At 41.4% G+C, this 24,565-nt stretch overlaps 1 protein-coding gene across 6 annotated transcripts in view; it reads right to left on the bottom strand.

The window, feature by feature from the left end:
• ppip5k1a (diphosphoinositol pentakisphosphate kinase 1a) overlaps window positions 1-24,565 on the bottom strand; it is a 128,876-nt gene that overhangs the window by 91,484 nt on the left and 12,827 nt on the right. For all 6 annotated transcript variants that reach the window (XM_067973491.1, XM_067973493.1, XM_067973494.1 and 3 more), the window contains exons 2-9: window positions 20,219-20,649; window positions 10,040-10,235; window positions 7,834-7,924; window positions 5,324-5,409; window positions 3,645-3,799; window positions 2,234-2,335; window positions 1,071-1,232; window positions 86-207 (exon numbers count right to left, since the gene is read on the bottom strand). In XM_067973491.1, coding sequence (XP_067829592.1) covers window positions 86-207; window positions 1,071-1,232; window positions 2,234-2,335; window positions 3,645-3,799; window positions 5,324-5,409; window positions 7,834-7,924; window positions 10,040-10,235; window positions 20,219-20,362 — 1,058 coding nt within the window. In that variant the 5' untranslated portion in view covers window positions 20,363-20,649. The remainder of the gene's footprint in view (window positions 1-85; window positions 208-1,070; window positions 1,233-2,233; window positions 2,336-3,644; window positions 3,800-5,323; window positions 5,410-7,833; window positions 7,925-10,039; window positions 10,236-20,218; window positions 20,650-24,565) is intronic.

Below are 24,565 nucleotides of genomic sequence, written 5' to 3'. Positions count from 1 at the left end.
ATATAAATGTTAGACTTCCACATTTTTAAAAAACTCATTCATTGATGTATAGTGCCACTCAAAAGTACTTTTATCTGATGCTTACCCAAGGATTTTCGCACAGTCGTCATAGTATTTCATGGAGTTTTTCACAAAGCTGAATCCATTAACGTCGCAAACATAGGAGTGCCCATTTGCACGGAGCAGATCGAAACCACACACTGTTTGCTACATAAACAAAATGTATTAAAAACACAAATCAATACAGCAATAGGAATCTGACAGACATGGCTTCCCAATACTGCATCAGAAAATCTTTAGCGAGACCAAATGTCTTTATATATAAAAAAAAACTCTTTTCCCCTGTCCTTTTTCTGCCACTCTTCACCTCTCCCAAAGGTGTTATTTTCTTTCTGGGTACGGTGCCACAGGCGACAGTTACACTCCTGAAGTATCTCATCGAAGTGCCCACCCGTTACACGTGAGGTTATGGACAATGAGTGCGGGCAAACTATTCAGTTGCAGAAGTCACAGCTGAGCCCAAACGAGATCTCATCCACGACATCAACACTCACATTTTCCAGCAAGGGTGGGGGGGGGGGGGGGGTCACTGTTTAGTGACCAGGAGTGGGAACCCTGGCTGATTTCCCTCACCCAGCCTAGGGACACCGAGGAGAACCTCTCATATAGGAAGACATCTCAAAAGTGCTTCATAAAGGTGATGCGGGAACCCCTGACTGCCAAATAGGAAAGAAAAAAAGTTCGGGTAGGGTGGCGGGGTTGCGATAGCCTGGTCGAAGGATTCTTAAGAAGCATCTGAAAGCGTAGAGGGAAGTGGCAAGGCTGTGGGGTAGGGGTGACAGTTCAAAGGGCAGAGGCAATATGGCCAAAAGTGCAAAGTGCACAACTGTACCAACAAGTAAAATAGCTTGAAAATTAATTAACAAAAATGCAACAATAAAGGTAATGTTTTAAAACATCACTACAGTTTATTATATTTAAACACTCTAAATACTTCAGCATGCATTTTCTTTTAATAGTCAGGGACCATTGGTTGAATTCTGCTTCTTTATCTTGGATTTCTAACTAACCTTAAAAGCTATACAGACTTTCCTAGCGACTAGTTTTTCCATGGCCGTTAACATCACAGGGTACCGAATCTCTTTTCCTTCACTGTCCCGTTCCACTTTTCCATCCAGAGCTGGTGACTTGCGCGCCTCAGCGTGGGCGTAGTCAGGACCAACAGTATATACCTGAAGTAAGGAGAGTACTACAGTTTAAAGCTCGGACTTCTGATGTAAGGTGGCATTACGAATCTGCCCGCACAGTGTACCAATATTCCCTCACCCTCTGCCTGCTCACCATTAGCCAGGAGTCAGGCTTTACTGGCTACGGATCTCTCCACAAATAAGGAAGAATGAGAGAAGCTAGGAGTGCACCACTGCCCACTCCAGACATAAGAATGGAGACTGACCCAATAATATGTCCAGACAAGATCGGGCAGCCCAGCCCCAGCTCCAGCTCCATACCTCCATCCCATGGCCAATGCCAACAAAGCACCCTGCTTTGTGTATATTCCTATGAAACCTGAACGTGCAACTCTACAAAAAGACTGAGGCTGATTATCTTTTTGCATTTAATGCTAAATGTTATATTTTCAAAAAAAAAGTGCCCATAAGTGTTGTGTAACATGTTATTCTGCATTTTATTTTTCAAAAGAACAGGAGTCATGAAATCTGATCTTGGCTTCATGATCCTGGATTTATGTCTAAAGTTGCCCATTGTTCATATTCCGCACCCCCCCCCCCCCCCACCCCTCCATGGCCTGGATGAGTTTTGATTGGTTTTCAACTGAGCCATTGGGTGTTAGAAATAGAGAGCTTTGTTGTAATTTTACCCCTGGGTGGTGTGTGTCCCTGCCCCACCCTGAGGGAATTAACATAGTTTCCCAGCTTCAGGGGTGGTTCAGATCGGCCCCGAGGCTTGTTCAAGGTCACAGCACCCACTACTTTTAATGGAGCCACCTCAAGGCATTCCCTACAAGTGATATCATCAGAGGGCTTAGTAGCAAGGATACCCTACAAAGCAGAATTCTGTCCCAGTTACATATTTGATAAAAGCAAATACTAAGAGCAAATCTTTTTTCCCTGTAAAAATGGGGTGGTACTTTCAATAAAAAGGACTCCCCAGACTTTCCTCCCCGAGCAACATGGAACAAACAACGTTCAGTAGTTTACTGAAGTGTAAACGGCACCTTTACATCTGTTCCATCGGTTGGCATGAACTCTTCGTAGATGTAGGATCCAGTCTTACGCACGGTGCTCTCAGGGGAGTAAACACTGCTCCGACTCCCAATCTTAAAAGCAGATAAGTCACAAGGTGAAGTAAAATAACATTACACATGCCTGAGTGCACTACTGGTGCCCAAAACAGAAAATGCTGGAGATAGACAGAGGGGGCCATACATCAGAACTGCTCTGATGTGTATTAACACAGAAGGCACCTTTATAAAGAGATAAAGAGGTACTTAACAGGAAACAGAAAATAAACACGGAACAAGACTTTCAGATGCAGCAAGATCACAGGATTGTGAAGACAAGTTTCAGACAGTCACCAGGAAATATTAACAACTGGAATGGTTGCCGGGAAGATGGCTGACAACAGAATTCTGGAGATGGTAGAGCCGGCATTCTGGAACAACGGGACCAAATGGGCTGAGGGGCTTTCATCATCCAAACCTACCTTGTCATCCAGTATTTCATGTTTTTATTTCAGATTTCCAGAATTCATTTTTTTTATTTTTATCTACAGACCAGTATTTTCTCACATATGTGGCTTTACCTGCCCTAATAACCATTTTCAAACAGAAAGTCACAGAAAGATAGCCAACGTTTGAATTCTTCTTAAAAGTTTTTATTTCCCCCACTGAAACTTAAAGACAATTCAGAGACGTTGGGTTCTTTTGGTTGAAAATAATTGGCACCTACAACGTCAAATTTAATCCGAAACGGTTCTTGCAATTGGTAAAACATGTCCAAAAACGTATCCTGGTCAACATTCCTCCCTCAACCATTAACACTTAAATTAATGTTTTTTAATTAGTAATTCTGTCAGTCACATCTTTCCAGAATGCAACTGTGCCATATTTCCATTACAGCTGGACAGGATCTTAGTTTAATCTCTCATTCAAAGGACAGCGCCTCTGATTCGCTTAGTTACTGGCACTGGGAGTGTTAGCCGAAATTATGTGCTCAAGTCTCTGGAGTGGGGCTTGCACCCATGACCTTCTGTCGCAGAGGCGATGGTGCTACTAACTGAGCCACAATTAGAGTGGGAGATGTTGTGACGACCCTTGATTTCATCAAAGTGGGAGGAGTTTTAATCTTTTTTTAAGTTTTAAGTTTTTTTTTAACGCAGCGAGTTATTGTGATCTGGAATGCGCTGCCTGAAAGGGTAGTGAAAGCAGATCCAATAGTAACTTTCAAAAGGAAATTGGATAAATACTTGAAAAGGAGAAATTTGCAGGGCTATGGGGAAAGAACAGCTGTGTGGGACTAATTGGATAGTTCTTTCAAAGAGCCGGCACAGGCACGATGGGCCGAATGGCCTACTTCTGTGCTGTGAGAGTCTATGATCCTATGAAGTAGTGCTGTGTATTATCGTACCTTACGGAACAGCCTCTGGCTCCCTCCCCCTGCCGATACTGGGTAGTAAATGTATACATTATGGTCTTCCGCACTCACGGGTTTCTCAACAAAGGGTTTCTGGAAGATTTCCCCATTCACTTCCACATGATCATCACCTTCCACCAGACTACATTCTGCAGATAAAGAAAGAGAGAAATGTTTGACTCGGGGACACGAGCTTCATCTGTGGGGCACTGCCGCTTTTAAACAATTCATAAAGTTTCGGATTTCCGAGCAAAAAGAAATGATGTTTCTCTCATCATTTATTTCAGACTAAGACTAAACATTTAAAAGTGAACTATCTACACATGTATTTAAGTCTTAATATTAATTCTAACCCAAAGGCAGCCTTTTTGAATACCTTTCACAGCATTATATCATTAAGAGGTCTCAAAAATTAACGTTGTTGCCCCCTTATCTCCTGAATACGCTGCTTTTGCTGGAGTTCAGTTCCATTCAGCATCAGAACACCTCCCAATGGCTCACCCAAATGGCCATTCTTTGTGTACAATATCAGCGGGCTATAAAGTTGTGGCAAGCATCACAGCCAAGCCTGAACCCGTCCTACCCAGTGCCCACACCCATGCATTTTCCAGCAGGGATGACTGGATGACGATCAGTAACAGGAAACCAGGCCTATTCCCCCTCCCCACCCCAGGTTAGTCGAGGCCAACAGTAGCACTACAGCTGATGCTCCAACAGAGATTAGCTGATTCAGGATCTTCCGATCTGCACGGCTCAGTCCTATGACAGGTGGTGCCTTTACCCACTAGGCCATCAGGAAGCTACTTCCTCATTTTAGTGTTGTTTACCCTCTATGTACTTTAGCATAAGATAAATCATGATGGCAAGAAGAAAAAAAAACCCGGGGGACCCTGTAAAATGATGAGTCATGTGATCTTCCTCAATCTCACACTGCACTGACCAGAGACAGGCAACCAACTACACTGAATATACAGCACAGAAACAGGCCATTTGACCCAACTGGTCTATGCCAGTATTTATGCTCCATAAGAGCCTCCTTCCACCCCCCCCTCTTCATCTAACCCTTTGAGTATACCCTTCTATTCCTTTCTCCCTCATGTGTTTATCTAGCTTCCCCTTAAATGCATCAATGCTAGTCGCCTCAACTACTCCTGGTGGTAGTGAGTTCCACCTTCTAACCACTCTGGGTAAAGAAGTTTCTCCTGAATTCCCTATTAGGCTTATTAAATGGTGGGAAAACATATCAAAAATGTTCTGCACTATGTGCAATAAATCCCAAGTTTATAAGAGGCTTTCAAAATAATTTTAATGGACTCTAGACTGGTATAAATGTAACTAGTTTGCACTTGGGTGTCTTAAGTAACTGACAGCAATAAGATAAAATACTGTCCAAGTAAAACCTATGAACTGTTCCAAACAGTTTTAAAAGTCACAACTCAAGATAACTTCTGTTCACACATATTACCGAAAATGGTTCGGAGAGGCCACAAGTTAAAAATTCTATGCCAACTCATTCCCTCTAAAGGGATAAAGAAGTAACGTGCAGAATGAACTGATCAGCAAACTTTGTGAAAATAACTCTCAGCTGTTTAGAGTACTAAAAGCATAAGTTCTAAATCTTGTCTCTTAAATTTCACTTAGCAAAGAGTGACTGGAGAAACAGCAATGCTAACCGTCAGGCCGGTCTGGATCACGATTCAACACTGCATATCGAGGAAGATCTATCCCCTCTTCCTGCAAAATTCGATAGACTTCTCTCCTGCAGAAGTAAAAGAAAACAGACCACTCAATTCTAACGCTTTAATCCAGAAAGTCAAAAGTGGATGTTTTATCAGATCCCACCCATTATATTTCTGAATATTGACCATGTTGCCACGTGCCAGTTACTGTTATAACAAAGCACTACTGGTAATTTAATACAAGATCAATCGAAAAACCCATGAATGAAAAATAACCTGAAATAAAAAAGGTAGGAAGTGCCAAACAGGTCAGTCAGCACCCGACCAGAAAAGACCACTGCAAACATCTCAAAGTTCAAAACACATCAAACGTCACACCACTAAGTTACTTTTTCCGCCAAAATATATAAGCAGCTTCCATTTGAATTCACTGACACTAACCGCATCGCCCGCAAAGACAGCAGTTCTAATAAAGGTTACAACCGCAACATTAATCTGTCTCCTCTCCCTCAGATGCTGAGTGAACTGCTGTGTATTTTCAACATTTTCTGTTTATGCTGATTCTTGTTTTATGCTAACATCTGTACACTTATATCTGGAACTTACCATGTGTGAGGGAATTAGAGGAGCCTGAACCAGGATTGTTACAAAGCTATAAATCTTAAACTAATGAGAAAGGTCATTATATTTGGATGTTTGTGAAATTACAGGAATAAAAAAATAAAGCTTCCCATTTTCTCAAAGGTAGTTTTTAAAATGAAAACTGATTTGCTAGTGTATCCTGTGTATCCTATTAATATTTTATAAATATTTAATGTATGTGGCTGTCAGGCGAGGACAGGGTTGGTCTCTGCTTCAATGTACTCCACAGTGGAGTAACCAGCCGACTTTCATCATGGATCACACTTGAAGAATGTCTAAGCCATGGAACTCAGCACAAGTCCAAATCACCAGAAAGGGGAGGCATTAAAAAAAAAGAGAACTTTTACCCAAATAGTATAGCATACTTTGGAATCACTAAGTCAGCTATAGTTTCTCAACCTTCTACCTGAGGGGTCAAATCAAAACAAGTAACTTCATTTTTTCATATCAGCATGCAAATACTGCTGCATGAATAAATCAGTACAGAATCTTTAAGGTGGTCCTCTTTATCAAAACTGAACAAGATTCATCAACACAAGACAGCTGAGCCCCCAGTAGAACTGATCCTGAGGGTGGAGAGCCGCCTATTCTGAAAACAGAAATACTTCTGTGTGTCCGGCTGGTCTTGACTGCAGAATTTTATTGGTTTTATTTTCTATCTGCACACATACACGTCTTCAGGGCTCAGCTCAAACAAGCCATCCAATGAAATATGTATTTTTTCTTACAGAAATTTAATTAACTAGCAACTTTCTGCTTACATTAAGACTTTCACACATTAGTAATGAATGTGAAAGGCACATAGCAATTTAATGCATGAATCAGAATGGAGCTTGAAGCATAGATCCATTTATTCAGACTGCATCATGACATACCAGCCATTACAGTTAATAATGAGATTTACAACATCAGGTTACCCTTGGGGCGGAAAACAAAATGAAATCAATATGGTTCTTCAAGCCATTTTCTGTTTCAGTGTAATTAAAGTGTGTGTGAGGGGGTGGGGAACACAGGAACAGGAGTAGGCCATTCAGCCCCTCGAGCCTGAGCCTAGGAGAAACAGAAAGCACAATTATCGAGGATTTTCCTTGCAACGTTTTTTTTTAAATAACTTTTTCTTTCAATGTTTTCCCTTACTTTCATGACGAGAGGCTTGTGTTGGGTTTGGCTCCACAGGCAATGCTAGTATTCCAGTACCTCATCCAGGTGCCCATTCTGCATGTGAGAGCTGGATCGTGAGCACTGGCAAACTACTCGACTGCATGAGGATATCATAGCAAAACATAACAAAAACAGAAAATGCTGGAAAGATTTCCAGCGTCTGCAGTATTTTGCTTTTGATAAAGCAATCCGTTCACCACCAGATGGGGCTGTGCACATGAACCTCAGGCAGAGTCAGTGGTGGTGGCCAAGATCAAGAGTGTTGGCCAATATTTCCCCTCTTCAGTTTGAGAATAGTGAGGTCAACTGTGCGTTCTGACCATTGAATAAAAATCGGCAAGCTCTGCACGGACCCAGGTCTAATGATGGGACCTTTCTGGTATGTATGGGTCAGTGCCAATCACATAGTCCTTTCATGCATTAAGCCATTTGGGGAAGGGGAATGGGAAACCATTAGGTAGTATTATATTGCAATGTTAGAATGGCCCTTCGCTGCTTTAATACAATGCTGAAAATGTTTGAGGCTATGTAATACTGAACCAAAGAAAGCTTAGATTTCAAGGATCAAACTATTGCGATGATATAAATTGACTTCAGGTAATTCCGATCCAAAATAGATGTCCATGGACCTCGGAATTGTGAAATTTTTGACTTCTGTGACAAAAATAGAAGAATCCTTAGTTTTAAGTCTTGGCGCATACCTGTCCTGGATATAATACTGCATATTCAAGTCATTAATGAGAACTGGATTCCTGAGCTTAGCATAAGCCACTGCCTTATCCAGAGGAAAACCTAGGAGGAAGAGGAATGAAGAATAAGGAAACATTGATACCAGCTCAAAATTTACTGGACTCTTTTGTCCACCAGCACTTTGCACCTAAGAGAGTAGAAACCCAAAATATCCTGCAACCCAAAACATAAAGCTGGTATTCCACTAATAATTTGGGGTCTTTGGAATATTTCATTTAACTGTCACCATCACCTAATACCATAACTTCTATTTATAAAAAGGTACTATCCACCCCTCATCCCAATCATCCCAGCAAAATAGATTCACATAGATTATATTCCATTCCACACAGAGATAATAGTGTAATGTGTTTTACACATTAATAAAGAACAGAGAGTTGGCAAATGTAGTAATCTCTCACTTTCCAGATTATATTTGTTGGTGCAGGTTAACTGGGGGAGGCAAGACCCAAGAAGAGGAAAGTTAATATAGACTTCAAAGTCAACATAAAAAATATTGTAACATGATTAATTCTGCACCGATTTATCAGCTTGGAATGGAAATGTAGCAAAAGGCAACTTAATATAATTCAAAGGAGAAACAACTAAGCTTAAGCAGAGGCTCTTTGAGATGTTGTAATGGTAGTAGGGGTGGGGAAGGAGGCATTAAAGGTTGGATTCCAATATTATGCAGTGCTGTCAATAGGTTTCAGCTCTTTAGTACAAATATTCTGTAGGAAAAATTACAATCAAGCCAATATTCTTCTGGTGTGCTGCACTTAATTTACACCTCAATTTGCTCCCATCACTGTTACCCCAGTGTCAAACCCGTAATCATTACTTTACCCTAGAGTTATACAGCTCACAATACTACCAAGATACAACCCAAGTTTGGAGTCACAAAATCTATCGTTGTACTGATGGGCATTTCCCACACTACAAGTGCAAGAGGACTGAAAATGTCACATGGTCACCCATTATACACTTAGTGGCAACATTTAACAGTAAGTAGTTGGAAAATACACTTCACAAATGCACCGAAAACTAAAGTACTCCCTCTGTGTCAGCTTGGCTCTGTGGTAGCACTCTGACCTCTGAGTTAGTGCAGTACTGAGGCAGTGCTGCACTGCCAGAGGTGTCATCTTTCAATGAGACTTTAAATCAAGGCCACGTCAGCTGGACAAAAAGGATCCCATGGCACTATTTGAAGAACAGCAGGGGAAGTGCGCACTGGCCAACGTTTATTCCTTAATTAACATCACCAAAACAGGTTAAATGATCATTTATCTCACTGCTGTTTGTGGGACCTAGCCGTGCGAAACTGGTGACTACATGTACCTACAACACAAGTGACCACCCTTCAAGAAGTAATTCAATGACTCTGAAATGCTTTGGGCCGTCCTGAGGACATGAAAGATGCTCAAGAATTGCACGTTTTTTTCTTTTCTTCAATTGGCTGTGGCTTCAAAATGAATCTCCAAATTAAGGCTGGCAAAAATTTTGAACTCCAAGGAGTAATAAATCTTGAATTCAATCCACAGACACAAGCCCATAATTGGAAGCCATATAAAAGGCATATTATAATACTGGTGTTTTTTTCTCAGTCTATTGCATTAGAGCACAGTGTGCAGCAAATGAAACTTCAGTTTTAAAACTGTGATTCGGTGATCTAATTGAGGTGTTTAAGATGATTAAAGGATTTGATAGGGTAGATAGAGAGAAACTATTTCCTCTGGTGGGGGAGTCCAGAACAAGGGAGCATAATCTTAAAATTACAGCTAGGCCATTCAGGGGTGGTATCAGAAAGCACTTCTTCACACAAAGGGGAGTGGAAATCTGGAACTCTCTCCCTCAAAATGCTGTGGATGCTGGAGGTCGACTGAAACTTTCAAAACTGAGATGGATAGATTTTTGTTACGTAGGGGTATCAAGGGATATGGAACCAAGGCAGGTAAATGGAGTTTAGATACAGATCAGCCATGATCTAATTGAATGGCAGAGCAGGCTTGGAAGGGCTGAATGGCCTCCTCCTGTACTAACATTCCTATTCCCAGCTCCCATTTAGTTTAATGTTTTGCAAATCAGTAAAACCAGTTAACTCCAGTGAGCCTGGCACTTGTTTTTCCCTCCCCCCCCCCCCCCCAATAAACTCTAGTCATCATCCATGCTATTGCTCACCTTTGGAATGGAAAGAGATCAGACAGTCACACACTGGCCAGTTCTCCACAGGCTCATTCAGAATGATGTCCTCATTAAATATCACTACACTGATGTACTCGAATTTACACAGACGCTCGAGAATCTGCGTCATTGGTTTCGATTTTGATTTCTTCGCCATTGCGCAAATCCCCACCAGGATTTGTCGCTCAGGGGGCTAGAGGCAGGAGAAGAGAGAGAAAAAAATTAGGTTAAGACTTTCAAACTTAAAACAGAATTCTTAAAAAAAAATCTGCTTAATACAATAGTTGTGAACATAACCTTTTAGCTTCAAGCATTAAATCTCAGCACATGGACATTCTTTATAGACTTTTAGAATCCCACCCCCATCCATTCTTTTACTGTTCTGGAGTATGGTAATATGGGTGCCAGTGTGTCGCCAGTATCTTGCCCAAAAGAAGTCTCTTCCATGATAGTGAGTGCAGGCAGAATATTTGACCACGTAAAGGATTACAGCCAAGCCTGATTACGTCCTGACTGGTCAGACACAGACACACACTTCAGACAGTTACTGGGTGGCCATAAGAAACAGGCTGGCTGATTCTTTTCTTTGGTGACCATTGTGCCCAAACTGCTGCCCCACCTAGCTAACAGCTCAGAACAGGGACTGTGCCCTGGGAAAGTCTGGTCTGCATTTCTCTGCCTTTAGCCACTGGGGGAACCAATTGTGAAAAAAAAAACTTGACTGGAGAAATCAATTCCACAATGGGTTAAAGTGAGCTGATAATATTTGAATTTCAAACATTACTGCTGAGATACTTTAAATTTTACTTGAAAACTTCATTCCATCGAGAACAATGTATTCCGATACTGCTTGTACACAGATGTACCCATCAAAAGAACAGAAGCTATAGTTTGCTATTACTGTACATACACAGTAAGCTTTGGCTTGCATTTTCTTGGCTCAGTTGGTCGCACTCTTCTCTTGGAATCAGAAGGTTGTGGGTTCAAGTCCCACTCCGGGACTTGAGCACATAATCTAGGCTTAAAATCAGCTGCAGGAGCCAGGACTGAAGTTGGATTGGAGAGCCACCATTTTAAGTCTCACAGCATGCAAGGAATAGAATGAAGCAATGTCTGATCAGAACACCTGTGATATTTAAATAGTGACTCTCCCTGCTGATTTTATTTGATTTGAGATTTCTTGCTGTTAGCGAACCAGTCACCTGGGCACAGTTTAACGTACGGGTCCTGGTTTATGGACTAATGTTAATTTTCAAGGTCTAAAGGCATGTTGCAGGTAATGTATTCAAGATTGATATAAATTTTACAAAGTGTACACAAACTACTCAAGGTGACATTGCTCCAATACCCCATGCCAATAAGAACTGCTATTTTCAAAGCTACCACACCCATTCAGTTTTATGTGGATAAGCACACGTTCCACCGTGTTTGTGAATCAGTTGCCAAAGTTTCCTAAAGATCAACAGAACAGGGCCATGTCTACTAGACAAGGCAATACTAGCATTTACTGGAACAAGTGCAGGAGAGAGTTCACAAGGTGAGAAAGCGACAGAAATGAAGGAGGGAAGGACAAACAGGGGCAAGGAGGCGATACTAACACAAAGGAGCAAAAATAGAGAGAAAAAGCTTTATAAAAGCACAGTCTGCAGAAATGACAAAGAAATGGAAAAAGTAAAAGCTGAAGTGGAAAAATTAAAAAAGATACAACGACAAAAAAAATAGTAGGGAAAAGATAGTGAGGAGATATGGTGAGATTCCTCCCTACCATCATTTTAGCAAAAAAGTGAGAGTATAAAACAGTAAATCACATTTTTTATTCACACCGACTTTTCCACTAAAATTAAACTGAGGAATTACAGTCCCAAACAGCAAAAACTTTTAAAATGCAATAGCTGAACAAGAGAAATTAGCAAGTGAAGAACTGAGATAGACATGGGAAAAAAAGCATTTCTTTATCTCTACACCCCTTGCCCCAGAGATAATAAATGTCCCGAGAATAGTACTGGCATTTTTTTTTACTCCTGTGAAAATATCACTTAGTCACCAGCAAATTGAGAACAGGAGCTGTGGGTTTCCTGAACAGTGCCCATCTGCACAGCAAACCTAATTCTCCCTCCATTTCATCACCGTTTGCCTCTTCAGCATCTTAAACCTATAATTAGATTAGAACAGAATGTCTTTTGGCAGCATTAATCAATGCCCTCCACTGTATCTTCAGGTGCAATGTAGCCTATGAGACACCTTTCTATGGCTAGTTGATGCAGGTAGATTCTACAAGGGGACACAATAACGTAGAAAACAGAGAGGAATCATCAAGGAGAATCAAGCTACCTGGTGAAATGAGACTTCTGATTATTTGCGTCACATCCACAGGGAAAATGAAGCACAGTGAAATGGTCATTTGCTTTTTGGGTTCATGAGAAAAATAAAAGTTTTATTTATGTTTTATATATTCAATTTTTTAAAAATTGATAAAAAGTAATATGATCAAATTAATCTTTTAAATGTAATGTGAAATAAAATTAACTTTTTCTACAGCTCCATTCAACAGGCTCAGATAGCGAGGCTTTGTAGAAGTAATATTTCCTGTTCTAAGAGACAGAAACAAGTCAGTCATACACCCCATCCCAACAGTGACTACATTTCAAATGTTTCATTGGCTGCTAAGCACCTTAGGACCATCCCGAGGTCATGATTGAGACATTCTGAGGTAATGAAGGCGCTGTAGAAATGCACGTTTCATTCTTTATATATTATTTTAAATTATTAATGGAGTTTGTTAAGGATGCTGACAAATGTATATTTGTAAACAGGGTCTTATAGGAAATCAATTTACCCAGTCCCTGAAAATAGATGCATTTAAGGGGAAGCTAGATATGTACAAGAGGAAGAAAGGAATAGAAGGTCATGCTGATAGGGTGAGATGAAGTAGGCTGGGAGGAGGCTCGTGTGGATCATAAACACTGGCGTAGACCAGTTGGGACGAATGGTTTGTTTCTGTGCTGTAAATTCTATATAAAAATATGGTGTGTAGGTAGTCGGGAGAGGACAAAGGAGAAGTATTTGTTTTTTGGGACCAGTCAGGTGGACTGTAGTCTTCCAGTCCTGTACTTTCCTATGTCCCTATTTGTACAATTGCTACTGGTGCAAAGCCTACATTTTATCTAATTGTTTAAAAAAATGCACTTATGCAGGAGAGGGAAAAGCAAATGGTTCAGTGAGTTGTTTTCATGAGTAGAAAAATTGCTGGCAGTAGAAACCTAGCAAATTGCAATCACCGGTTAATTTGCGTCATTTGTTTTTCCATTTCTGTCCTTCTTCCACCTTTCTGAAGGCACGGACTCTTGCTTATTGTGGTTCCACAGCTGATGAAATTCCACTGGCACCTCCCCCAACTGGCTATCTTTCATAGGTTAGCTAAGACAGTGAGACAGCCAGATCCTGTCCTCAACTGATGTCCATACACAAAGACTTTCCAGCGGGATCAATGAATAGCAATTGGGAATGGGACCCCTGGCTGATTATTACCCCACCAGAGCCTGGGGAATTTGTGCTGTTTAGATGCAACAAAGACTAAAATAAAGTCGGGGCAGCAGCCTATGATAGCATTAAACTATTTACCATGTGCCATATTCATACCCAGGTCAGCCAGATTGATTGCAGCTGCATATCTGCAAAACACAGCTTTGTTTGGGCACGCTATTTTTGCGTTTTTTTCAAAGTGCACATTTTGCATGAGTGCCACTCATTTAGGTAAGGGGTGTCCAAGATTTTGATCTTTGAGAGTCGCTGAGGTGTGTTCCATGGAGCCTGGCAGTACTTTGGGACGTCCTGAGGTCGTGAAAGGCGCTATATAAATGCAACTTCTTTCTTTCATATGAAGTTTGAATGCACCTTCCCATTGATTTGCACATATCTCAAGCTGCTGATGACAAATCTTGGTGTTCTGATTTGGGATTTATCCACCAGTGAGGTAACAGTGCTAAGAACGGCCATTGTCAAAGCTCCAGCCCAGATTCAAACCAGCCGCTAAGAAACATAGGCACAATCAGGACGGAGTTGCTTGGACTTCTAGAACTAGATTGCTGGGGTTCGGGCAGCTAGTGGCCTGAGGTTATCAGTTTGGATACCCGATTTAGGCTTCCTGGGATGAAAACAAATTTAGTGTCACGTTAAAGATTTAAATTAATCACACATTATCTTTATATTACTTCTCAACATTGTCTGGATATTCAGGGTCAAGAGTCTACTGTTACTCTTAGGAAACTTAGAAAGGGCCTGAAAGGACTCATTGCTTCAGTGACTGGGCAGTGGGCTGCACAATTAAAAAGCTAGTAGAATGTTCCCCAGAACAGTAGAGTACAAGTCTACACAGGTCACGATAAGGTTTTACCAATGGTCTGACCATACCTCGAATACTATGTTCATTTCTGGTCAAAAAGATGTAAAAACACAGGAAAGTACTCTGAGAACAAAACAACTGACCCCAAGTAAAAAGGGAATGAACGATCAAGAAAGTTTAAGTAACAAAAGAAATTATGTGGTTAAAATCTAAGCTGGGCAAAATAGTGCGCGCGACACACACACACACACACACACACACACACACAGTTCAACTTATTTAACACCAAAAGAACTCAATCTGGTGAGAATAGGATCCCTAGTTATGCTGAAAATCCAATATAACATTTTAAGTTATTGATTTATATGCATTATGATCCCTCATAATGGTCCTTCATAACCCTGAAGATGAGAAATAACTTGTTGAGTTTGAGTAGATTAAAACTAGCTATTTAACGTGCATCACTTCTTCCAGATGTGATCAGCAGAGGACACAACGATTATCTAGGTATCAAAACACATTTTCTTGTGTTATAATATTTGCCTGATGTTTACATTCACTCACTCCCTAGTGTGCTGTGCCTTGCTGCAGCAGAAGTGAGAGCTTGGGGCCATGTTAAGAAAGGTACTCTACTCTCACACACCCCAGATCACTCGAGTCACGAACTCGTGACACAAAAGGCCATGCTCAGGAAGTGGGGAGGGGGTGGGGGGGGGAGAAAATATACAAAGTCCATTGCTCTCTATTGTGTGCTGCTTATTACCACCAAAAGATAAAGTAAATAGTAAAGATAAATTCCTTCATTCACAGAACTTATTAAGCATGTACGAGATGTTTTCACACGCTCCAGGAAGCCCTCAATCCCTATGAACCAGAATGTGAGCGTATGTGCAAAGAAATCTGGGTTAGCGTGCTGCGGGGGAACAACAAAGTCTTTTGCAAACACTCTCTTTTTAAAAAAAAACAGGCAACAGAATGAACTAACAGAACGCAATGTTTGTAGGAACTACACAGGCTTACACCGAAACCAGCAGCATTATGTCCCCAAGCCTAATGGCCAGAGCTAAGCTGTATAATTGACAAATGAAATATGCAGGATCTTTATATCTCAAAAGCACTTGAGATCAGTGTGTGTCACTGAGCTAGGATAATCTACACAAACTCTAAACACACTATTTTGCATGTTCCATTGACATTTGGTTCGAAACACCATTAGCTCAATTGATCTATTTTGGATTGAACATGAGTGGCCTCCTTGATTAGATTACAGTGTCTGTTTGCAGTGATACTTTCACTCCCAACAAATTTTGCCATCAAAATGTTTGTACATTTAAGATACATCTGTCCCTACAAAGGATTACTGTAGATCTTTTAAATGAATGCATAACTTCCATTTTGAGCGTGATGTTTTAAAATGGAGACACAGAAAAGATAAACAGATAAAAAAGCACAGGAAAAATGCTCCATGTTTTTCACAAAGTGCTGCATCTGAAATTCAGGTTTCACAGCATTGACGGGAGCCACTCAAAAATTAAAGCAAACAAGTAATAATCACTTAGGAGTTGACAACTCAGGATATTATTTAAACTGACAGCCAAGCAAATTATACACCTATGAACTGCATGTGACCAAGTAGTTATTTGCCTGACGCATTTGTAAGTAACGGCAGACTCTCTAATCCAGTGTTACTCACTTATAAAATGTTTTTGCCATGGGCCAAAACCTTAAACGACGATTTAGTTAGGGGCCACCCGCTCCTGATCACATATTTATCCAGCTCCTTTTTGAAGAGATTAGTTGACTAGTCACTAAGCGTCTGCATTTAACCGTATTATACCCACAATTTGATACTAAGTGCCCATAATGATATCCCTCATTAATGCTGCAATTCCTTGGAAAAGTTGTAAACTAATAAAATGAGTAGCAGCAGTCGCCACAAAAAAAGCTGATGCTTCAGGATCAGCACTTGGGAAATCAGCTCACTTCCTGGCCCTGATGCTGAGCAAAACTCTGCAGCTCCTTAAAACTCCCACTCTTGCTTGACAGCAGCTCTTGACTCAGTGTTGGTAGAACTCGCTCTCTCCCAATTTTTATTAAATGGGTCTATTTCTTAGCAAAAATCAGGATCCTTATATTAAATTGTAAAAGTCACAGAACGTATCTCTGCCCCACCAGTGGTGGCCGTGCCTTCAGCTGCCTCGGCCCTAAGCTCTGGAATTCCCTCCCTAAACCTCTCAGCCTCTCTCTCCTCCTTTAAGATGCTCCTTAAAAGCTATCTCTTTGACCAAGCTTTTGGTCACTTGTCCTAATGTCTCTTTATGTGGCTCAGTGTCAAATTTTGTTTGATAATCGCTCCTGTGAAGTGCCTTGGGACGTTTTACTACGTTAAAGGCGCTATATAAATGCAAATTGTTGTAGAGATGTCACACAATGACAGATCACTCAAGTCATGAACTCATGACACAAAAGACCATGCTCAGGAAGTGGGAGGGGGGGGGGGGGGGGGAAAGGGGAAGAAGGGGAAGAAAATATACAAAGTCCATTGCTCTCTGTTGTGTGCTGCTTATTACCACCAAAAGATAAAGTAAATAGCAAAGATAAATTCCTTCATTCACAGAACTTAAGCACTTAAGAGATGCTTTAAAATTTCACAATGTTATTTCAGGACTGGCCAACTTTTCAAAGCAAAGGAACCAGAAACAGAAATTGTATCTGACCTGGAATCGCTACTGTCAACTGTTGAGATTGGGGCATTTATGTTCAGGTGTACACTTATGCACAAGAACCCATGTGTCTGCTGTCAGGGTAAAAATGTCTTAAAAGTAATGATATGAGTCAGTGGAATGTAGACCATGACAAGCTATTTCACCTTGTCCAGAACAGTAAAACCAGAGGACACGGCCTGTGCTTGAAGAGGGGTAAATTCAAAACTAATCTGCGGAAACATTATTTAAGTAAGCGAGTGGTCAATCTGTGGAACAGGCTCCCTAGGGAGACGGTGGAAGCAGTTGATATTGATTAATTCCAATGCAAATTAGAGAGATTTATTTCAGAAAGTAACATTTTAGGATACAGTCCATGAGTAATTTGGTAAATGTAACATGCTCGAGAGGAAAGGTGATTTTGAACCTATTGTTCCCAACTGGAGGTTTTCCTTGCCTCATGTCTGGTTCTGTTATAGACTAATTGATAGAGATTGATTGCTATGATTAGTCAACAACTCCATTATCGTTGTATCATGTGACTACAGGATGGTAGACGGCAAACTAGACAGATCTTGGTCCTTTTTTGTCGAGCAATTCCTATGATGTATTCTTACTGTAACCTATGGCACTAGCTTTTTGTTGAACAAAGCTGGCACTTTCCAGGCTGTATGGTTTTTATTACAGTTATTCCCCTCCCCTTTCTCTCCTGACTAGCAGCAAATATTGTTGGGGTAAGGGTCTATGGGCACTGGCAAGTCTCCCTCCCATCCGTACCCTCTCTGCAGCCCCCAAATAATTATTGTTCATGTCTGCGTCTTGACAACTAGTGTTACCAAAATTCCAGTCACCAATTTTGTTTTTAAATTATTAAAAGGATACTAACATTGAAAAATTGAAACTGTTCCAGGAATTGCAGGGAAAGAAAAATTGAAAGTGCTGGGGAGGGGAGAAGGAAAATTTGGCGGGGAGAGGGGGCGGGGGAAGCACTTTTCATTCAAAGCATTCCCTCTTTGGCTAAAAGAAAATACTCACATTAAAATTAACTTGTTTTAAAACTACCAATTTCCTTGCTTACATAAAGACTCTCATGTAAGTTCACCCTCATCATCACCTTGCTCCAGTGAAGTAAATTATAGGTTTGTCCCCGAGTGCAGATAGCAAGAGGCACAGCTTCGAACCACCTGCCCCTGAAAACAAAACACACCGCAAGCTGGGAAATGGGGGATCATAGGCCCCTAAAGAAAAGGATCAGGAGTACAGCAAACGGATATGCATCAAAAACATGGGAAGAGTAAGAACTAGTAGGGAAAGGCATCTGCAACAGCTTTACATTGGACAAGACTATGAAGTGTATTCCTTGTAGCCACATTACAAAACACAAGAGAGTCAATAGCTCAGCTGGTAAGTACATTACCCAGTTTAGAACTGCATCAGAGAGACCAGGTTTGAACCCTGGTCTGGACTGAATTAGCTGATCTCAGCCAAGGTAATAGAAGCGTTACAGTCAGCCTCAGACGCTAGTGAGGAGGAAAATAAATTAAAATGCAGTTTGCAGTGCTGTTCACTTCCAGTGTCCCTGCTGGCAAGTGCACATGTGTGGACATCGGGCAAGGCCAGGATTGGGCCCAGCTGTGACCCCTGCCCAAGGGTGAATAACTTGCTTTCGTGCGAGTGCATAAATTGCGAGGTCCCGCTGCCACATTCTATGCTCCGTTTACCTGTCTTCTAGGGCTCTGCACCAACAACACAGCCTTGTGATTTCTGCCCTATGTGCTTCAGGCTTGCGCATGAAAAGCAGCTACTTAGGCAAGGTACTGGACAGCATCTGCCACTTGGGGAAACGTACCAAGCAATAAATCAACAGCTTGGAGGAGAAGGGGAGGCAAGAAAAAAATGATATTACGGAAGGAAACATAAACACACTTTATTAAAAAGTTATGAATTAGATGCAATTCAATATCCATTTCTTATGCAAGTGATCACTATTGGCACACTTAATCCCAAGTCTGCGATGTACACACAAGTGCAGTAAATTCACAACATACTAATACACCTATATATCTACAAATCTACGTGAGGCAACAGTTGAAAATGGAACAAATTAGATACACAATATCGTTTCAGTTAGGAGTGTACCAACATATTGAAATCATTAATGAAGTCCTTTCAAACATAAACAGCAAGTCCCCAGATTCCACCCCTGTTGAGTTTGAGTTATCTGATCTCAGCCAGTTTGGAGGCTTCCATGATTTGCCTTTGCGTCTCCCCAAATTAAGGAGGGGGTGAGGGGAAAGCAGCCAGGGTTTCCACTCCTCAATGCTATCCATTGACACCTGCTGTGAAGTAGGTGTGTGTGTGTGGATGTGGGGAAAGGACAAATCACACTCAGCTGTGATAGCCTCCACAGTCAAACAGCCTGTCAATGCCCATTGTAAAGCTGAGGCATGAAGAATGGACGTTTGAGAGGGTGACGGTGCATGTGGAACTGAACCACGGCACAGAGTGAGAACAAGATCAGATTCGAGAATGACAATCTACATGGTCAAAATAGCCAACCAACATCCACAGTCTAGGCTCACAGATGAAGAATGAGGCAGGGGAACAGTATTCACGCAACTGTACCTGAGCAAGAAATCAACGCCTTCAGGAAAGGAGAGAAAAGAGAAAAAAAATGCACTTCAAAGACACATACAATGCAATGACATTGTGGTGAAAGTGGTGATCAGCTCTTCAAAAACACAGAAATCCCTCCCGAAAACAGCGCACCTAACCTTTAAAAACAGCACCTTCTGGAAGTGCTTTGTTGAGTTAACTTTGTTTCAACATCAAAGGTTACCAACTGCAGATAAAAGAAAATTTCCTTTCTCGATATTAAAGACCAAAACGCAGAAAAACTATCTCACTTTTCTGTCAAGTACGACCCATTAAATAAAATCACATTAGCCATTTCAAGTAATAGTACTTCCGATGCAAAACTTTTGCTAAAGCTTTTTTTTTAAATTAAAAAGTGAACCGCAGAACCATTTGACTGCTTTAACGAGGCTAAGCAATTTGTTTTTATTTCAACGTCAGCTAAAAAGGTTCAAAGTGAGTGAGCAAAGTTTTAAAAAAAGTAATACATTTCCTTACCGAGTCTGAATCATTTTCATCATCATAAAGGTCAAGGTCTTCTGCCTTCATGTTTGATTCCAGATCCTCAATATCATCCTCCTCGCATCCAACAAAGAATTTAGGTGCCGAGTGTTTCCCCTCAAAAGAGGTGGGGGTTGTCATGACAACCTGGTTGACCTTTCATCACGGATATTAGTCATCATTTAAAGAGAGAGAGAGATAACTAAACTTCCCATAGCACTAATTCCAGCCTCGGTATCATCGCTTTTCCAATGATCTTGCTGAGTTTAAGATTTGCCCTTAGGGCATAGTCCAGGTAACAAGAGCATGTAGTATTCTCAGCACAACAACTTCAGGCTTGCATAGGTGGAATCTACCTAGAAACTTCCTTATGTAAGCTTTCTTCCTCCCACCTCTTCAAAAATCCGTTTCGTCCTGAGATTAACTATCTGCAGCAGAAACAAAAAAGAGAATTGGAAACTGAAAGATGAATTATTTTAACAGCAGTCACTGATAAATTATATTTCAACTGTTTTAATTTTGCCTCCTCGCTTGTATTAATTCCTTTAATGCGAAAGATTTGAGGAACTTTCATTCAAGAACGGACTAGCCAGTCCAAGACTGACAATTAGTGGAAGGATGAAACTTTACAGGATCTTCTTTCCCAACCATTACAATTTCTCCTGTGTATCATTTTGTGACTGGACATAAAACAAACGCAATAAACGTTTCAATTTTCTCCACCTCTTTTTTTTTGGTGACCCGAGATCGTCAAATTCAGCATGGACCAGAGATCGAACACTAGACCTTATGGTCTATGGCTCAGTACTACTTTTGGAAGTGCATTTACACACCAAGCCATTGGAGGGACCCAGGCCCCTGCATACAGGACTCAGGCCCCTCCACACCCTAATACAGGGTGCTGGAGTTCCAATGTCAAGTACTGTCACAAGGATTTTAGTAAAGTTAACAATGAACATGTGCAATTTTTGTTATGTCCCCTTGAACTATGAAATGATGTGGAGATGCCGGTGATGGACTGGGGTTGACAATTGTAAACAATTTTACAACACCAAGTTATAGTCCAGCAATTGCTGGACTATAACTGGGTGTTGTAAAATTGAGGGAGAGCGTTAAACCGAGGTCCCGTCCGCCCTCTCAGATGTAAAACATCCCATGGCACTATTTGAAGAAGAGCAGGGTTGTTTTACATCTGAGAGGGCGGACGGGACCTCGGTTTAACGGTGCAGCTCTCCCTCAGTACTGCCCTGAAGTGTCAGCTTAGAGTATGTGCTCAAGTCTCTGGAATGGGACTTGAACCCACAACCTTCTGAACTAAGGCTGACACCATTATCCTTTAATCCGTTTGCTCATATGGATGGTGTTTGTGAGAACTGGGTGCTGCACTGTGTACAGAGTGGATAACCGGCCAGCACTCACTGTCCAGCTGATACCTCTGGGCTCTGGCTTCAACTTCAGCTCAAACTAATGGGATGAAAGTCAACTCTGGCTAATATTTATCTCTCAGTCAAAAGCACTAAAAAAAGATTATCTGGTCATTAACTCACTGCTGTTTGTAGGACCTTGCTGTGCACAAATTGGCTGCTGCATTTCCCTACATTACAACAGTGATTACACTTCAAAAGTATTTCATTGGCTGTAAAGCACTTTGGGACATCCTGAGGACGTGAAAGGCGCTATGAAAAAGTAGGTTGTTTCTTTTTTCAATAGGGACAGGCTATGAAGCATCAATCCGTGAGAAATCCAATAAAAGAGCACTTTCAAAAGGAGCTTAAACACACAGCACGAAACCTCAAAGCCAAAAATAGTTCTGCAACGATTAAAACGCAATGCATCTACTAAAATTTGAAATGTTGATGCAGCTTTGTGGCAATCGGAACTCCGTGCTGTCACACGGAGCTTTCCACTCAGAATGGGTGTACGGGTTAATGCAGACAAACAGCAACTGCTAACTAGTAAAACATTTGTGGCTGTTACACCACGGCCGGGTGCATCGCGAGTCATGCTAATTACAAAGCTAAGCCAATAAACCACCAGAATCCCAGAGTAAGCAAAATTCCTTCCTATCCTTTCTGGTTGATTCAGCAGTTAAGACCAGAAGTATGTGACCACAATAAACAAACAAATCATGCCACTGCACATAGGGCTTGCATAACCTGAAATGATCATAATAGCACCTTCTGAGTCTTTACCGTCGCACCTAATAAAGGAGGGGTAGTGCTGCCCCCTTTAATTTAAAGGCTCCAGATTGTCCCAATATTTCGTATATTGTGACAATCTGGAGCCAATATGCTCATTGCTGTTTGTAGGACCTTGCTGTGCACAAACTGGCTGCTGCATTTCCCTACATTACAACAGTGATTATACTTCAAAAGTATTTCATTGGCTGTAAAGCGCTTTGGGACATCCTGAGGAAGTGAAAGGCGCTATGTAAATGTAAGTTCTTTTTTTCTATAGGGACAGGCTATGAAGCATCAACCCATGAGAAATCCAATAAAAGAGCACTTTCAAAAGGAGCTTAAACACACAGCACGAAACCTCAAAGCCGAAAATGGTTCTGCAATCCATTTACTCTTTCCGACCCTGAAGGCATCGATTCTCCCACTGGAGTATGGTTCTACCGCTGATGGTCACTGTACAGAACTTCTACCAGTAAATGTGGCAGTGAGTGGCAGCTAGTTATCCACGATCAAGGCCAATCCCAGTTCTGTAACACTCAGCATCCACATGCATACACTTCCAGAGTGGGGGGGTGTTATGGGGAGGTGGGAGAAAAAAAAAGAAAGTTGCTGTGTAATGATCTGGAATAGGAACCCTGGCTGATTTTTTTTACCCTCCTAACTGTGGGGCTGTAGAGCTTCTTTGCCTGAGATTAGCTAACTCAGCACAGACGAGGGATGGAGCTACCTGGTATCCATATTGTTTTCAGTAGCAATCACATGCCAATAACAGCACCCATATAAGTTCACTGCTGGGAATATCCACAATAACTTTAATGCTCAGTAGTCATCTCACCAGCCTAATCCCATCATCCATCGTCTTGAGTCTGTCCTTATTCCTTTTCTTATAATTTCTTCGCCTAACTTCACTATTCAAATCTATTTGAAAGTAATGAGATTAATTACACACGTTCTAGCATCGACAACAGGAGCAGAAACCATTAAGCTGATCTTTTCCTCTCTACTCAGGGGCACTAGGGCCAAACGCACCTCCCCTACTGTCACTCTCTCCGAGATCAGATAACGCAGCACAGGCCGGGGCCATGCCCTGATGCCTTCCGAGCTGTACGGCTCAAATACACACAGGCTTCACCAACTATCAGGGGAGCCACTTAATGTGTTTTGTCTTCCCAATTGTAGGAGAAGCACAGTACAGGTAAGCAACCACATCGCTACCTGTCCAAAGTACAGACTAGTAGCAGCCACGCAGGCAATGGCAGCCACGATTTTTTTGTACCATATTACAAAAAAATATCACCCTTAAATAACCCAGGACCATCCGTAACTATGAGTCAGCACGACATTAGGGGGTGCATTTACTCACTCAGCCATTTGGGGAGCCCAGTCAATTTTCTCCCCTTTGTATCCTAGTATTCCAATAGAAAACAGAAGCAAATTAATGCTGCTGTACCAAAGTGCACATGAGCCTGCAGTGCTAGACTGAATCAATGTGATAAAATGCAGTGAAACTGATCTTTTTAGTCTGACATTAAAGTTGTTAAACAAAGGATGCCGAATACTCGCTCTTCAGTACGTGCACCTTCTCCTACTCAAACTCGTCCTTTTCCCAGCACCTCCAAACGGTGCAACTCCTCATCTCCCTCAGTCTTCCCTTCCTCTTACCTTCAAAACCCAAGTTTCGTATCACTAGTTCTAGATTCACTTTGTCTTTCCTGCTCTTTTCAACCGGTCGGTCTTGGCCCTTCATTTGGGTGCCTAAACAGTAAAGTTTTAGTAATCAGCCAGTCAGTCCTGAGAGCCATTACAGAGCACAGGTGGTTGAAACAGAACAAAAGAATGTTAACATTTTTCATAAAAAGAGGGTCTGATGTGAAACGCCTTTTCACTAAACAGACTCACACATTCTATCCAAGTGTGTTATTTAAATCTTTATTACCACTGCTTTTATTTAGCTAAGGTAGCGGACTTAATTGTCTATTTCATTGCATCAAGACCACCTGACATCAACTAACAATGATGATAGGCTCACATATAGTGTTGTTGAAACACTACAAGGGAACATGGCAGAGATTTATGCCACAGTCAACCACACAGCACTTCACACTGCTACAAAGATGGTGTCCTGGTATAGGAGATGGCTCATTGCTTCCATTTTTGCAGGTGG

The sequence above is a fragment of the Heptranchias perlo genome, chromosome 38 (assembly GCF_035084215.1).
Source record: "Heptranchias perlo isolate sHepPer1 chromosome 38, sHepPer1.hap1, whole genome shotgun sequence".
Classification (NCBI taxonomy): Eukaryota; Metazoa; Chordata; class Chondrichthyes; order Hexanchiformes; family Hexanchidae; genus Heptranchias; species Heptranchias perlo.
Note: the sequence above shows the minus strand (reverse complement) of the source record. Positions and strands in the feature narration are given on the sequence as shown.